The 17,217-nt window shown below is 37.8% G+C and overlaps 1 protein-coding gene and 1 pseudogene across 1 annotated transcript; both read right to left on the reverse strand.

Annotated features, from left to right (window-relative positions):
* Positions 1-1,072: 1,072 nt before the first annotated feature.
* Positions 1,073-3,700, reverse strand: LOC133851304 (putative receptor protein kinase ZmPK1). The gene has a single exon (XM_062287646.1). The coding sequence runs from the start codon at positions 3,618-3,620 to the stop codon at positions 1,218-1,220; it is 2,403 nt and encodes an 800-aa protein (XP_062143630.1). The 5' UTR covers positions 3,621-3,700; the 3' UTR covers positions 1,073-1,217.
* Positions 3,701-14,471: 10,771 nt separating this feature from the next.
* On the reverse strand, positions 14,472-16,774 carry LOC133883110 (putative receptor protein kinase ZmPK1; annotated as a pseudogene).
* Between the last annotated feature and the right edge of the window lie 443 nt (positions 16,775-17,217).

Raw genomic sequence — 17,217 nt, forward strand, 5'->3', positions numbered from 1 at the left:
TTTCATCATACTCTGTACCTTGTACTTTCCATCTGATTTCTTGCCTTTTACTGTATTACCTTCTCAGTAACTAGTCTTTAGTCTTTTTTATTTTATCTTTTGTAACAAGTACATACTTCAATATATATAGAACAGAGGACCGATTGATCCTCTACAGCTTTTCACAAACATTTCTCAACTTATCACTTTATATATAGCAATGCTATGATAGAAAACAAAATAGAACGAAAAACTAAAGATTAAATACGGAAATAATAAAATAGAACACAATAGATTTTACGTGGTTCAGTCTATGACCTATGTCTACAGGATAAAGCCTAAATGACTCATTATGCTATTATTACTGATTGATTTACAATACAAAATACTCATATTTATAGGAGAAGTGAGATATGTATGGATGATAATCAAATATGATTGATTTGATGGCCATCAAACCTAATTACAATCAACCTTATAAAAAGGAAGGTACATACAATATCAATATAATATATTTCCTTTCAATATAGAAAATATATTCTCTAACATCCCCCCTCAAACTCAAGTTGCAAGGAGAATGAAAGCTTAAGTTTGCAATAAATTCATCTTATAGCTTCATTTGGAGATGACAACGATCGACGACGGTCGATGGCGATGACTAGATCGAGGTGATCGGCGACCGTGTTGTATTGATGTTGTAAATCTAACATTTTCCTTAAACTATTAAGGTAGCCATTAACTAATAGATCCGGTACAAAGTGCAACAAGCAGGTCTACCTACCTAGCTTCTTTAACGATCTCTCTCTTATTTTTTATCTTCTACTAATTTTTAATTAATTAATTATCTGTCTTAAACATTTGCTCGCTTACCTCATTGATAATTTTCTTTTCTCTCTTTTTTTTTTTCCTTTAAGGGAAGACTCATAACTTGTCAATTGTCACTAATGGGATTGGATGTGCAATAATTCTGAATAATATAATCGGTTATTTATTGTACGACCCTTCATATTCCAAAAGATGTCAACCATTGTTGGCCGGTTGAGTACTGTGGTATATGCCCCATCCTTTGGTCGGCAAAATTCTATCCAAGAAGTGTTGATGAATCGTCAAATTAATCCATTTATTACGGTAAACAAATATCTAAGTATTCATTAAAAAAAAAACGATTACAGAAAGAAAATAATCACAATTTAAAGTAGACAACTTTAAAATTGTGTTTCAAACAATATTAGATGACCCTAATGGCGCAGAAGCATCTCTACAACCTGGTTCATGGTGGGTCTGTCATCTTTGTCGTCTGCCACACATTGCAAAGCAACTCTGACCAGAAGCTCCATCTTGGCAGAGTCATATTTCCCAACCATCCTGGGATCAATAATTGCTTGAATCCATGACTCATTTGCACTAGTGCTTGCAATATTGTTGTTGATCTTCTCCTTCACCAACTTGACCACGCTCGTATACTCCCCCGCCCCTCCGCTGTTAGAGCTATGCATACCTGTCGGGCTCTTTCCAGTAACCATTTCCAACAAAACGATCCCGTAACTGTAGACATCCACTTTAGATGTTATAGGAAGATTGTAAAGCCACTCTGGAGCCATGTAACCTCTAGTTCCTCTCATCTTTGAGAAGCTTGAATGATCAAGTTCACTTCTATTTAGAAGTTTAGACAAGCCAAAATCGGCAACTTTCGGTTGGTAATGATCAGAGTATAAGAGTATGTTCTGAGGCTTTACATCACAATGAAGAACCCACTCCAGGCACTCCTCATGCAAGTAAGCAAGGCCTTTTGCTGTGCCCACTGCAATTTCAAACCTCTTTTCCCAATCAAGTGCATTAGAAGTAAGATTTTCCGCCAAGGAACCATGCTCCATGTACTCATACACTAGAAGCCTGTGCTTTCCCTCTACACAGTATCCCCATATCTCTATCAAGTTCATGTGGTTAAGCCTCCCAATAATGTTTACTTCTGCTAAGAATTCTGCTTCTCCTTGGTTGGCTTCGTTGAGTCGCTTGATTGCACATACCCGCTGATCAGGCAGTACACCTTTGTATACTGTCCCCCCCGCACCTCGTCCGATCACTTCACTGAATCCTTTCGTTGCCTTTCTGAGCTCAGCAAAGGTGAAGCGCCTAAATCTTGTTGTCAGGAGGTATCCTTGTTCAGTTGGGTCTGAATGTCTGTTAGTCCTGAACAAGAAAAACAACACCAGCAAAACGCAGGTAACCTCTGCACCTCCGACTGCAATGGCAAACCAAAGCAAAAGCTTCACCGTCTTATTTTCATACGTTTTTCTTACTTGCTTTGAAGCTTCGCTTGAACACTCCAACCTCGAATTTTCGTTATCTGGCGTGTTGTTGTGGGAAAGACCAGCTTTGGGTAGTCTTAAATATAAATCTCCCTCAAAATTTGGTGTGCGTCGCCCATTGAGTAGCATAAACTTGGGGTAACAATAATAGACACCTCCATCAGCGATAAACTTAAATTGGAACCCTTTGCAATCACAATATTTCAGGCATTGTTCTTCGCAGCTTCGTAAGGAACCATTCGATGGGGCCTCTATATCAGAGCCGTAGAACTCAACATGAGCAAGTTGGACAAAACTGGACTCATTCCTGTGACTGCAAGAGATGTTGAATTCTGGCATACACCCAAAAGACCAGTCAGTTGGATCCTCCATCTTGAAGCCCGGTAAGCAAGAGCATTTCCTGCCAGAAGCGTGATCATAACTACACACGCTATTGGGTCCACAGATGCCATGAACCTGACATGGGCCAGACAACGATTGCCATGTCACAACCCAATCCCGACCTTCATTCGTCTCTTGCAGGCTGTACAATCGCAGGTTGCCATCAGAATCCACCGTCAATCGTCTGGGAACTAGCACGCCAAAATCTGCTGCTTGGAAAGCAAAATGGTCAGACGATCGGAAATAGCCTGTGACGTTTAGTATTGCGTCTCTACTTGTATTGTACCTAGACCTTCCGGCTTGTCCGGGGTCATCGAACCATGGAGCAGGCCAATAGAGACTGGATACTGTTATGCCTTGGTGAAGCAGGCGGAGTACATTATCGTTGTCAAAATAGAGCTTATAATAGCCAGAAGAATAGTCAGCTTCGCCTTTTTTTGAGATAAGGCTTGAAACCCTGGTGAGTGCTTGTTGAGGTAGAAGAGTATCTGTAGGCGAATCAAAGCTTTGCCAGATGACAACGCTCTGATCAGAACTATGAAGAACAAGATTGCCTGTGTTTAGGAGCTGTAGCTGCAACTTGGAGGCATCGAATGAGGTCAAGACTGGTGTTCTAGTGGTCCAAATGGTTATACCAAGAGAGTTTGTTAGGATAAGCTTGCCATCTTTCAAAAGTGAAAGCTGTGAACCTTTTCCATCCACAGGATCATCTCGGTTTGCCATCCAAACAACGGTGGGAACCGAGGACAGTGTGAACCATATGGAAAAGCAGAAAGCGTTATCCCCAACGGGGAAAAACCCCGCAGAGAATTCACCATTTGCTGAAACCAATGCGTCGCTTGGTTTCTCGACTGATAGAGATGAGCCTCTGAGAAGGTCAAGTGTTTCAGATGAAGATAGAGAAGGAGCTTGCAGCAGACAAAGAAGAAGGATTAAAATTGAGATATCCATAGATATGCGGGAGGTGGCGTAAAATCTTGTTCATACTGCATATATAGCCGACGAATTAAGAAAGCAAATGCTCACGACCACAAATTAGAAGATAGTCCGTATGGGCGACTTACCATTTTGATGGTTGAGTCTTCCCTCCCGAATAAGGCAGGCACAGTAATTAGCACATGTTCTGTCTATATTCACTTCACCTTTGACCTTTGACTAAAGTTGCTAGTTTAGATCAACTTTAGGACGTTGTTTTATATATATATATATATATACCAAAGTAGATTTTTGTAAGGTTTTTTTTTTTTTTTTTTTTTTGCATTAATCAGCGGTAGCTAGCAAAGTCTAGTCAGAGTATTATACAATAATTAAGCTTCAATCATGGCACACGTTCTTTGATCGGACAGTGGGGGTGGGGGGAAGGTATCTGTATGTTCGCTGCCTTATATATGTTTTAATATATATATACTATATAGCATGTGCTAGTGATATGGCCCATACGGGGAATTATGGGATATTTTGTTATCAATCAATGATCGAGGTGGTATTCTTATCGGATCTGTCACTTTGTTAATTCAAACAATAAATTAATGTGAAAATGTTCTTATACGATTTACATGTTCTATAAGAACTCTCAACACTATATACCTTATATTAATTTTTTTATATCTACTGTCTGAATTATTAACCATCTATACAATAAAATCATCGAAGATTTCTATCAATTTCCTATCATATAATTGGTTGTGCAGCTTCGTGCCTGTGATTAGTATTGGGAGGTGCGTCCTTTCTATTTTTTTAAACACGTACTTTTAAAATATTTTGTATTTTGTGTCTTTGAAACTTGTTTATTTGGTAACTCTTTTTTTTTTTTTTTTTTAAATGTTTTTGTGTTTACTAAACATGGCTGAGATTTATTAATTAGTATTATTTTGGGAAAATTCAAGATATTCTCTTCAAATTACTACTCAATTAATTGACAATATATTTCTCAAACTTTCAATTGGAACAATGTTCTCTCATACTACTAAAAAATTGTCAATAACTCTTCAAGACTAAAAAAAAGACAAATAACCAAAGAGAGAGAGAGAGAGAGAGAGAGACAAAAATACCTTATTGGATATTAATTTTTGTGCATCGTGGACATGGCCGGCTTAATAAATTTTAAGGCCTACGGCAACAAGTTTAACTGAAGCCATTTTCTTTTATTTAAATATTAATTAAATTAAATTTATTTTAATATTTATATAATTTATTTTATTTAATATGTCAATTAGAGCACTTTCTTCTATTTGTAAAATATAATTTTATATATATATAACTTACTAGATATAGAATGACTTATCACTTGATTCAAAGTCATGAAATAATAAGATTTAAAGAAAAATAAAGAGAAAAATGAAAATAAGTTATATAAAGATTGATTTGTAATAGAGCATAATGCAGGAAAAAAAAATTGATGGATATTAAAGACTCATCGAGTGTGTAATTCTATCTATTATGCATAACACAAACAATGAGAATTTATACACTTTAAAGATTTTTTTTTATATTTTTCTAAAAATTCAATTCAAATAAATGTTTGATAAAAAATTATGCACGTTGGACTAATTTCATAAATGTAAAAATTGGGCTTCTAAAAATAGTAAATAAGTGGGACTTTTCAATAATTTATGGATGTTTTTTTCTAAATGTGAATAATGAGACTTTCAATTTGTAATTACTTTTACCATGATTGAAGACCTTAATTAGAAACTATTTATTAAATTTTTACCATATTAGTCTTAAAATTTGTCTTGAAAATAACCTTTATTGTACAATTATTAAGTGGAGACCTTAATTAAAAGGTATTTTATTAACTTTTTTTTTTTTCATATTAGAGCTTTAATTTTTTTAAAAAAATATAAATATATTTACTGTATAATTATTAGTTGAGGGTCTTATTTAATTGGGAGCATTAACAACCAACCGTCTAAATTGCCTAGGACTCAGCCACCTGAATTAATTGAGGATTTGGGGAATTATTTTATTGGTCTGTTGTTGAATATGGAAAACAACTTATTTTGGATTTAGCAATATGCCAATATCCACGGTCTACCGTCAATGTTTTGTTCATTAAGCACTAATTAAGTGGGTAAAAGGGTGGTGGGGATGTTGTCCATCTTGATAATTATTAAACAAACCGGCCGACTTCTACAATACTCCATGTAGGACCAAACGGAATTGTCAAAGAATAACAGTTGCCATGCAGCTACAAAAGTCTCTATTAACATATCAATTTACAGAGACGGTAATTCAAACAAGACAAATTAAAAACATGTAGCAAAACACAAGACTCCATGTATCTGATCGTGTATCTTCGATATTGTGTTTCAAATTGACGTGGAAAACATACAATATGTATGGATGATAATCAAATATGATTGATTTGATGGCCATCAAACCTAATTACAATCAACCTTATAAAAAGGAAGGTACATACAATATCAATATAATATATTTCCTTTCAATATAGGAAATATATTCTCTAACATCCCCTCTCAAACTCAAGGTGCAAGGAGAATGGAAGCTTAAGTTTGCAATAAATTCATCTTATAGCTTCATTTGGAGATGACAACGATCGACGACGGTCGATGGCGATGACTAGATCGAGGTGATTGGCGACAGTGATTAGAGATACGCCTTAAATTTCAATAGGCTAACTGTGAGTTAAAACCAGAGCCAACTATGAGCTAAACATGGCATGAGTTTTAAACAATACCACAAATGCTAAAAGTGTGCCAATTATAGGCCAAAATGATAGCCAACTATGGGCTGAAATTAGCTCGACTTTTGAACAATGCCACGAAGGTCAGGCTTGGGTCTTGAAACAATACCTCAAAGGCTAAAAGATGAGTCTGGGTCAACAATTGGACCAACAATAACCAAAATAATGAGCCAACAAAAGGCCAAAATAATATGGACAACTTGACCTCTTTTTTATTTTATTTTTTTCTCGTTTTCCCCTCATCTTCCCTTTTCTTTTCTTTTTTACTTTTTTTTTCCTTTTTTTTTTTTGTGGCTCTTTTCTCACACTTTAGGTTAAGCTACACAACTTGACAGCCTGTACAATAGAAACATAGCAGCCGCACAGACCAAAGTCTACTTCTGAGATATCTTTGTTGGACCACTTAGAGCACTAGTAGCAGATGCCCTATAAGTAGTTCTATTCCTTAAAATAGGAAAAATTTGAAAAAAGTTCCAAAAAAACAAGCCACAGCAGTTGCCCTATTTTAGGGCTCCATGCTTGGGTAGCACTGCAGCTACCCAATAGATTATTTTAATAAAAAAAAAAAAAAAATCTTTCTATCCTCTCTCCTCTCTCCTATCTTGTTGCCCACTCTCTGCTTCTTCTTTCTTTTGCAGCTCAACGCCAGCAACACCCGATGCCTTCAATGAATTCGCCACTCATTCTAGTAAAATGAAGAAAGACAAGCAATAACCACACAATTTGAATCCAATTTTCTTTTCTCAACAACCAAACAATCACTATAAGAACAAAATAGACCTAAACAGATTAAAATTAAACACACATTTCATTCACAAAGCAAAGTGAATCAGTCTCTCCTCTGAGTCCAATCCTCCAGCCGCCACAGAGCACCGTGAAACGTCGTTGTCGTCGTCAATCTCTGAGTCGTCCTCGTCCGGGAACACCACCAAACTCCACAACTCAAAAACCCCCAAAATACCACTCGAAATCAACAAATAAAGAACAAGAAAGCAACAAAACCAAGAAATCAATGGAGACAAGAGAGAGATTCAGAGACAGAGATGAGAGAGAGAGAAGACTCAGATGAGAAAGAGAGAGATAGAGAAGGCGTAGATGAGAGAGAGAGAAAGAGAGACGAAAAAGAGAAAGAAAGAATGCGGAGAAGAGAGATCAGGTTGAGAGAGAGAGAGAGAGAGAAGAGCTAGAAGATGCAGAGCAGCAGAGACAAATGAAGAGAAAGGAGAAAGACGGAGAAGATAGAGAGGACAAACAGTTTCTTGGAAATAAAAATATATATATATTAAAAGTAAAAAAATATTATTTTAATGATATATGGAAGATTAAGGGAATCTGTTGTGGGGTGTTTTTGTATAGGGAAAAAAAAAAGTGGTTTGGTTCTCTAAATTTTTCCTAAATTAGGGAAAATGGTTGGGTGTCTGATGCTAGTGCTCTTACAAATTTGCAATGCAAAGTGTAATTCTTGGAGAGGCGATACATAGGGAGAGGTGATACATAGGGATAGGAAACCGTCCTCTTGTAGTTCTTTTTTAATAAAAAAGTTATATTCTTTTTTAATAAAAAAGTTATAAAATATAATCAAAAAGTGTCATCTGATGGTTAGATCAGATAACACTTTTTGATTATATTTTATTTTTTAATTAAAAAAAGACTGTCGAAGACGGTTTTCGTCCATCCCTTGAAAATCATTTTCCTAATTCTTGAGCCATTCAGATCTGACCACAAGAGACGGAGAAACGACGAAGGAAGCGACCAATTGTGACAACTCAATCTAGGCGTTACCATGGTAGCACCTATTCATTGGGATTTGCTCAGGAGGGGCCTAGACGACGAATAACCATAGGTGCTCCATCAAGACCAATTAAGCCATAGTTTGATCCAGTCTCATCAAGGCATCAGCAGGACTCAAGGTGACTAACGCTAATAAGGGATTATTGATTTTCATTGTGTGATTTTAACTTCATGGAGATTTTCTTGAGATCACAGAATCATCGTCACTGGTGATATACGTTATTTTTAGTTGCTTAGGAACTTGCCTGATCATTTCAAACTTGATTTGTTATATGGCGTCGCTTTTTTTTCGTGGGGTAGGAGGAAAAAAAAAAGGTTATGCTGTCAGAAAAGTTAACATAATCCGTTAATGTGTTATATCAGCACTAAACACAGTGTGCATGTCGCTTATAATAAAAAAATAAAAATATAAGATTATATATAATCTTATATTTGATTTTCATAACATTTTTAAAACAATAGTCTTCACCACAACATTAGGAAAAAGAAGAAGAAGAAGAAGAAGCCCTCACAAGTTAAATTACAGAAACCTTCTAAATTTATTTTCCAACAACATTAATTAATCTCATGGCACAGAAGCATCTCCACAACCTGGTTCATGGTGGGTCTATCATCTTTGTCGCCTGCCACACATTGCAAAGCAACTCTGACCAGAAGTTCCATCTTAATTAGCTGAGTCATATTTCTCAGCCATGCATCCTGGGATCAATAATTGCTAGAATCCATGACTCCTTTGCACCACTGTTTGCAATATTGTTGTTGATCTTTTCTGATCTGAAAGTTATGGTTTTTTTTTTTTTTTTTTGTAGTTTCATTTCGCTCCGTTTCCGGTAAAACAAGAATGACAACGTGGTGATTTTTAGTTTTTGTTAGTGATTGTTGGTATTTTTTGATATTTTGTTGGTGATGCGGTCGACAGAAGATTTTTGGGGGATTTTTAGGATTGCATTTCGTGGGGGAAGGAAGGGAAAGATTTCGCCGGTCTTAAAGAAGTTTCCGGCGAGGGCTAGAAAGAAAATATCGGCGAAAATATATATATATATATATATATATATATATATATATATATATATATATATATATATATATATATATATATATATATATATATATATATATATCGGCGAAAGAAAGGAAAAAAAAATTAATTAATTTTTGTTCTTTTATATATGATTTTTGTGATGTGGGTTAGTTCCAAGTGGCTAAAAGTGCTTAATTTTAAAAATATATATATATATATATATATATATATATATATATATATATATATATATATATATATATATATATATATAATAAAATGTATTTAGCCATGTGTGAGAGGCACATGGCTAAAAGCCACATTGCTAAGTTATCACATGTATAAAAATTCACGTTGCTAAGTGACATTTAGCAACAATCAAATTAACCACGTGAGACCCACATGGCTAACTGCACGTGGCTAACTGCACATGACTAAATAACAAGTTTTTTTTAGTGAATTACTATTACTAATCGAACCAAGAGCTATTTTTTTTTATTGTTAGAATACGGCCAAAGTCAAATCCTATTCAAGTGTCTCACACATGAACCTATACATCATGATATATATATATATATATATATATATATATATATATATATATATATTTTACATCTTAAGTACATCTTTTCTTTTAAAATTAAGGGTTAAATACATTTTAGTCTTCTAAACTATCACCCTTTCTCCGGATGGCCCTCCAAACTACCAATGCTTAGATTCTGGCCCCCCAAACTATCACTTTCTGATTTTTTGGCCTCATCCGTCTATTTATACCGTCAATTCTAATAGAAATTGGCCAAAAACTCGAAAATATCCCTCCCTTAACCGTAGGAATTTCAAAGTGTACGATGGGTATTTTCGAATTTCTGTTTAGAATTGGCGGCATTAATGGACGGATGGGGTCAAAAAATCAGAAAGTGGTAGTTTGGGGGGCCAGAATCTAAACATTGGTAGTTTGGGGGGCCATATGAAAAAAATGTGGTAGTTTGGAAGGCTAAAATGTATTTAACCCTAAAATTAACCATTACATTTATAGGACCTATATATGAGACCTAGAGATGTAATGTTAATTTAAAAAAGAGATGTGCATGGATATATATATAAATAAAAGATGTAAAAATATCATTTATTGCCTAAAAATATATATCCATTTATACTAGCCTAACTAATAGACATGATACATATACATCTTTTATACATGAGAAATGATATTTACACTTATTGTGCGTACAACAACTACACTCACACAAGACACATTGGAGTGGGGCCCAGTGTGTGGGCCCCACTCCAATGTGTCTTGTGTGAGTGTAGTTGTTGTACACAATAAGTGTAAATATCATTTCCTTTTATACATATATTTTTTAAATTAATCATTTGATCTGTAGGACCTACATGTGAGTCCTACAAATTCTAGTAATTCTAGAAGTCACTCTTGTGTCTATCTAAAAATAAGGTAACTTTTAAAATCACCAATGATCAAAATTCAATAGTGATCAATCAAAAGGCCAATGATAATTTTAAAAGCCACCTCATTTTTAGATAGACACAAGAATGACACATGATAGACTTCTAGAATTACTATACAAATTCAATATTTTATTTAAAAAAGAGATGTACACTATATGTACGAAGAAGAGATGTAAAAAGATCATTTCTCAATATATATATATATATATACACTTCTCAAACTATTAGTTAATTGATATTAATATTCTTCACAAACTTTTAAAGGTGGTGATCTTTTTTACATTTTCTATACATTTTTTATACATTTGTTCCCACAAAAAAAAAATTAAAAATTAAAATTTTAACTCTTAAGTTTTTTTAAAAATTTTGGCCCCTCCAATTTTTTTTTTCAATTTGACCTCCGCAATTTACAAAAGCTGGCTACGCCTCTGATTAAATCTATAGGACCAACATCCGGATCCAATAAACCAAATGGTGAATATGTAGGCACGTGGGTCCTGCGTTGAGGAAGAGGGAAAGAATTACCTGCATATGAACCTTACGAAGGATTTGACGGTAATTTAACAGGTTACGTGGACTTTTTTAAAAAATGAGAGAGAGAGAGAGAGAGAGAGAGAGAGAGACCGGCCAACCTTTCTCTACTCGTCTTCTTCATTAATGTCGAAGGAGAAGATCGAGATGGACTAGATCACTGGCCGACTTTCTATGCGGGGTGTACGATTGGTTATCCTCAGACCCGCGTGGCCATCACTCCTCCTCTCGATCTCATCAAGTGTGTTACACGCAGATTACTGAAATGGAAATTGAATAAGGAAAATGGAAATGGAATAGAAGAAATGTAAGAACAATGAAAAACAATAAAATTGGAAAATGATATTATACTGAAATTAGGCAAATTCGAGGATGCCTAAAGCCTCCGTGAGTGATTCGAGGTACTCTCCATTCATTTTCAGCCAAAAACTGAATACCAATTTTCATGCATAAAACATTTAACTAGTCTTATTTATATAAACTCACCTAAAGACCACTAAACTAATAAGCCACTAACTAATAAGGCCCAAGGCTGGGATTTGATTCTTGCACTACACCATCACAACACACATGCTGTAAAAGTAATAAAGGGCTGAGATTTGATCAAACATTTTTTAAACAAAACGCTGCCGTCTCATTCAAGGACAACGTTTAAAGCAAACGTTTGTCATCGACGCCGTTTTAGGAAAGACTTATGCAGGCTATGCCGTATGCGTCTCAACCCTTTCTTCATTTCCAGATCTTAATTTCCCAAATCAGTCCCACAGATACTCTCAGGCAATGAAAATCACACCATGTACGAGGTCAAAGCCTGCTTTAGAAGCTGCACCGGCATCCAAAAGAAGCTCAAGAATCTCGATCTCTTTCAAAAGGGATCTCTCCACATTTGCCTTAAGCTATTTGATGATGACATCATTGCTGAGCTTAGAACAACTTTCTCCGAGAATCAGCCTCCAAGCATTACCATTAGGGCTGAGCAGATCCCCGCAAAACCCGCCCCGCCCCGCAGAAACCGCCCCAACCCTCCCCGCAAAGCCCAAAACCCGCACCCATGGGGCGGGTTTTGGGGCTGTTTTTGGCCCCCCCGCGCGGTGCGGGGCGGGTTGCGGGGGGGACCCTTGAATTTTCTCGGGTCCCCGCCCCGCCCCGCACCCGCCCCGCATATTTAAAAAAAAAAAGAGGAAGACAGCGGCGCTCGGCAGAAACAAAAACAAACCCTAAGTCCCTAACTTCTAACCTCTCTTCTCTAACTCCCTGACCTTACTTGCGCCGCAGCCCCCCCTTACTGCCCACTGCCCAGTAAGCCGGTAAGCCCACATCACTCCGGTAACCGTCGACAAGAGCGTCTTGAGGACGAGCAATTCTACCTGGTCGTCGCCCAGCTGCCCACGCTACGACACCCACGCGGCCACGCCCAGCTGCCCACGCCGCACCCCATGACGCCCACATCCAGCTGCCCACGCTCACCGGCCACCACCCACAAAGTCGCGAACTGCTGGATCTCTCTTTCTCTCAGTCTCGACCTTGACCCAACCCCGACCTCCGGCGATAGAGAGAGATCTGGCTGGATCTCTCTTTCTCTCACCCCGACCCATACCCAACCACATGCGACAGAGAGAGATCCGGCCGGTGTGTGTGGGTTTCCGGCCGAATCTCTCTTTCTCTCACCCCGACTCAATCCCGACCACCTGCTCATTTTTTCGGCCGGATCTCGTTTTAGCTGGGGATTTTGTTGTGAATCTTTTGAAGAAAATGCTGTGCTTCATCCCCGCGGGGATCCCCGCCCCGTTCATCCCCACCCCGAGCCCACCCGCCCCTCACGGTTGCTTGGAATTTTTCGCGGGGCGCAGGTTCCCTTTGGGGAACCCGCAAGCCTGCGGGGCGGGGGCAAAAAAAGCCAATCCCCGCCCCCCCCCCCCGCCCCATGCTCACCCCTAATTACCATGACTTACAAACTTTGCTAAGTGCTGCGATGATGAACCATGTACACGTGCCTTGACGAGTTGGTTTATAGCAAAGCAGAAATTGGAGATGAAATCTAGAACAGTTTGTCTAATATCCCTCAGCACCTCATGCTCGAAAATAATTAACCAAGGTTAAAATATCTAAGTCTGAGGTGTTCGTCGAGTATGGAGGCATGAAAAATGGGTTTCTAGCATGGGTTTTGCTGAAAGATCGAAAACTGTTGAGACCAAATACGACTTGATGGTGGCTAAGGATGGAAACACGAGTTGTCCTACAATCTTTTGGCCGTTCTTGTTCACAACCCACACAGAGTAGCAGTTCATCGTTCCTCCTCCCCCTACTCCTTAAACGGCGTCAATCACAAATGTTTGCTTTAGATGTTATCCTTGAAAAGAGAGAACGTTTGGTTTAAAAAACGTTTGATCAAATCTCAGCCCTTTATTATTTTTACAGCATGTGTGCTGTAGTTTTTACTACAGCACACAAGCCAGATCCCTGCACAACAACCACTCACATGAGGGTGGGTCTCACTGTGTAGGACCCACCCTCATACAAGAAGTTGTTGTGCAGTTGTTGTATTGATGTTGTAAATCTAACATTTTCCTTAAATTATTAAGGTGGCCATTAACTAATAGATCCGATACAAAGTGCAACAAGCAGGTCTACCTACCTAGCTTCTTTAACGATCTCTCTCTTATTTTTTATCTTTTACTAATTTTTAATTAATTAATTATCTGTCTTAAACATTTGCTCGCTTACCTCATTGAAAATTTTCTTTTCTCTCTTTTTTTTTTTTCCTTTAAGGGAAGACTCATAAGTTCATAACTTGTCAATTGTCACTAATGGGATTGGATGTGCAATAATTCTAAATAATATAATCGGTTATTTATTGTACGACCCTCAATATTCCAAAAGATGTCAACCATTGTTGGCCTGGACAACACAAAAGCACTGTAATTGATCGATGTGGCGGCCGGTTGAGTACTGTGGTATATGCCCCATCCTTTGGTCGGCAAAATTCTATCCAAGAAGTGTTGATGAATCGTCAAATTAATCCATTTATTACGGTAAACAAATATCTAAGTATTCATTAAAAAAAAAACGATTACAGAAAGAAAATAATCACAATTTAAAGAACACAACTTTAAAATTATATTTCCAACAATATTAGAGATCGATGACCCTAATGGTGCAGAAGCATCTCTACAACCTGGTTCATGGTGGGTCTGTCATCTTTGTCGTCTGCCACACATTGCAAAGCAACTTTGACCAGAAGTTCCATCTTGGCAGTTTCATATTTCCCAGCCATCCTGGGATCAATAATTGCTTGAATCCATGACTCCTTTGCACTAGTGCTTGCAATATTGTTGTTGATCTTCTCCTTCACCAACTTGACCACTCTCGTATACTCCCCCGCCCCTCTGCTGTTAGAGCTATGCATACCTGTCGATCGGGCTCTTTCCAGTAACCATTTCCAACAAAACGATCCCGTAACTGTAGACATCCACTTTAGATGTTATAGGAAGATTGTAAAGCCACTCTGGAGCCATGTAACCTCTAGTTCCTCTCATCTTTGAGAAGCTTGAATGATCAAGTTCACTTCTATTTAGAAGTTTAGACAACCCAAAATCTGCAACTTTCGGTTGGTAATGATCAGAGGATAAGAGTATGTTCTGAGGCTTTACATCACAATGAAGAACCCACTCCAGGCACTCCTCATGCAAGTAAGCAAGGCCTTTTGCTGTGCCCACTGCAATTTCAAACCTCTTTTCCCAATCAAGTGCATTAGAAGTAAGATTTTCCGCCAAGGAACCATGCTCCATGTACTCATACACCAGAAGCCTGTGCTTTCCCTCTACACAGTATCCCCATATCTCTATCAAGTTCATGTGGTTAAGCCTCCCAATAATGTTTACTTCTGCTAAGAATTCTGCTTCTCCTTGGTTGGCTTCGTTGAGTAGCTTGATTGCACATACCCGCTGATCAGGCAGTACACCTTTGTATACTGTCCCCCCCGCACCTCGTCCGATCACTTCACTGAATCCTTTCGTTGCCTTTCTGAGCTCAGCAAAGGTAAAGCGCCTAAATCTTGTTGTCAGGAGGTATCCTTGTTCAGTTGGATCTGAATGTCTGTTAGTCCTGAACAAGAAAAACAACACCAGCGAAAGGCAGGTAACCTCTGCACCTCCGACTGCAATGGCAAACCAAAGCAAAAGCTTCACCGTTTTATTTTCATACGTTTTTCTTACTTGCTTTGAAGCTTCGCCTGAACACTCCAACCTTGAATATTCGTTATCCAGCGTGTTGTTGCGGGAAAGACCAGCTTTGGGTAGTCTTAAATATATATCTCCGTCAAAATGTAGTGTACGTTGCCCATTGAGTAGCATAAACTTGGGGTAACAATAATAGACACCTTCATCAGCGATAAACTTAAATTGGAACCCTTTGCAATCACAATATTTCAGGCATTGTTCTTCGCAGCTTTGTAAGGAAACATTCAATGGGGCCTCTATATCAGAGCCGTAGAACTCAACATGAGCAAGTTGGACAAAACTGGACTCATTCCTGTGACTGCAAGAGATGTTGAATTCTGGCATACACCCAAAAGACCAGTCAGTTGGATCCTCCATCTTGAAGCCCGGTAAGCAAGAGCATTCCTGCCAGAAGCGTGATCATAACTACACACGCTATTGGGTCCACAGATGCCATGAATCTGACATGGGACAGACAACGCTTGCCATGTCACAACCCAATCCCGACCTTCATTCGTCTCTTGCAGGCTGTACAATCGCAGGTTGCCATCAGAATCCACTGTCAATCGTCTGGGAACTAGCACACCAAAATCTGCTGCTTGGAAAGCAAAATGGTCAGACGATTGGAAATAGCCTGTGACGTTTAGTATTCCGTCTCTACTTGTATTGTACCTAGACCTTCCGGCTTGTCCGGGGTCATCTAACCATGGAGCAGGCCAATAGAGACTAGATACTGTTATGCCTTGGTGAAGCAGGCGGAGTATATTATCGTTGTCAAAATAGAGCTTATAGTAGCCAGAAGAATAGTCAGCTTCACCTTTTTTTGAGATAAGGCTTGAAACCCTGGTGAGTGCTTGTTGAGGAAGAAGAGTATCTGTAGGTGAATCAAAGCTTTGCCAGATGACAACGCTCTGATCAGAACTATGAAGAACAAGATTGCCTGTGTTTAGGAGCTGTAGCTGCAGCTTGGAGGCATCGAATGAGGTCAAGACTGGTGTTCTAGTGGTCCAAATGGTTATACCAACAGAGTTTGTTAGGATAAGCTTGCCATCTTTCCAAAGTGAAAGCTGTGAACCTTTTCCATCCACAGGATCATCTCGGTTTGCCATCCAAACAACGGTGGGAACCGAGGACAGTGTGAACCATATGGAAAAGCAGAAAGCGTTATCCCCAATGGGGAAAAACCCCGCAGAGAATTCACCATTTGCTGAAACCAATGCGTCGCTCGGTTTCTCGACTGGTAGAGATGAACCTCTGAGAATGTCAAGTGTTTCAGATGAAGATAGAGAAGGAGCTTGCAGCAGACAAAGAAGAAGGATTAAAATTGAGATATCCATAGATATGCGAGAGGTGGCCTAAAATCTTGTTCATAGTACTGCATATATAGCCGACGAATTAAGAAAAGAAGATTGTCCGTATGGGCGACTTAATTTTTATGCATGGGCGACTTAATTTTTATGCATAGAGGACATGGCAGGCTCGATAAATTTTGAGGTATAAGGCAACGAGTTTAAGTGAAGTCATTTTCTTATATTTAAATATTAATTAAATTAATTTTTTTTTAATATTTATATAATTTTTTTTATTTAATATGTCAATTTGAACACTTATTCTATTTGTAAAATGTAATTTATATATATATTTATATAACTTATTAGATATAGAAGGACTTATGACTTGATTCAAAGACATGAAATAATGAGATTTAAAAAAAAATAAAGAGAAAAATGAAAATAAGTTATATAAAGATTGATTTGTAATAGAGCATAATGCAGGAAAAAAATTGATGGATATTAAAGACTCATCGAGTGTGTA

Source organism: Alnus glutinosa, chromosome 12, assembly GCF_958979055.1.
Source record: "Alnus glutinosa chromosome 12, dhAlnGlut1.1, whole genome shotgun sequence".
NCBI lineage: Eukaryota > Viridiplantae > Streptophyta > Magnoliopsida > Fagales > Betulaceae > Alnus > Alnus glutinosa.

Excerpts from the sequence above, each read along its gene's own strand:
- LOC133851304 (XM_062287646.1), bottom strand. The coding sequence starts at position 3,620 with ATGGATATCTCAATTTTAATCCTTCTTCTTTGTCTGCTGCAAGCTCCT.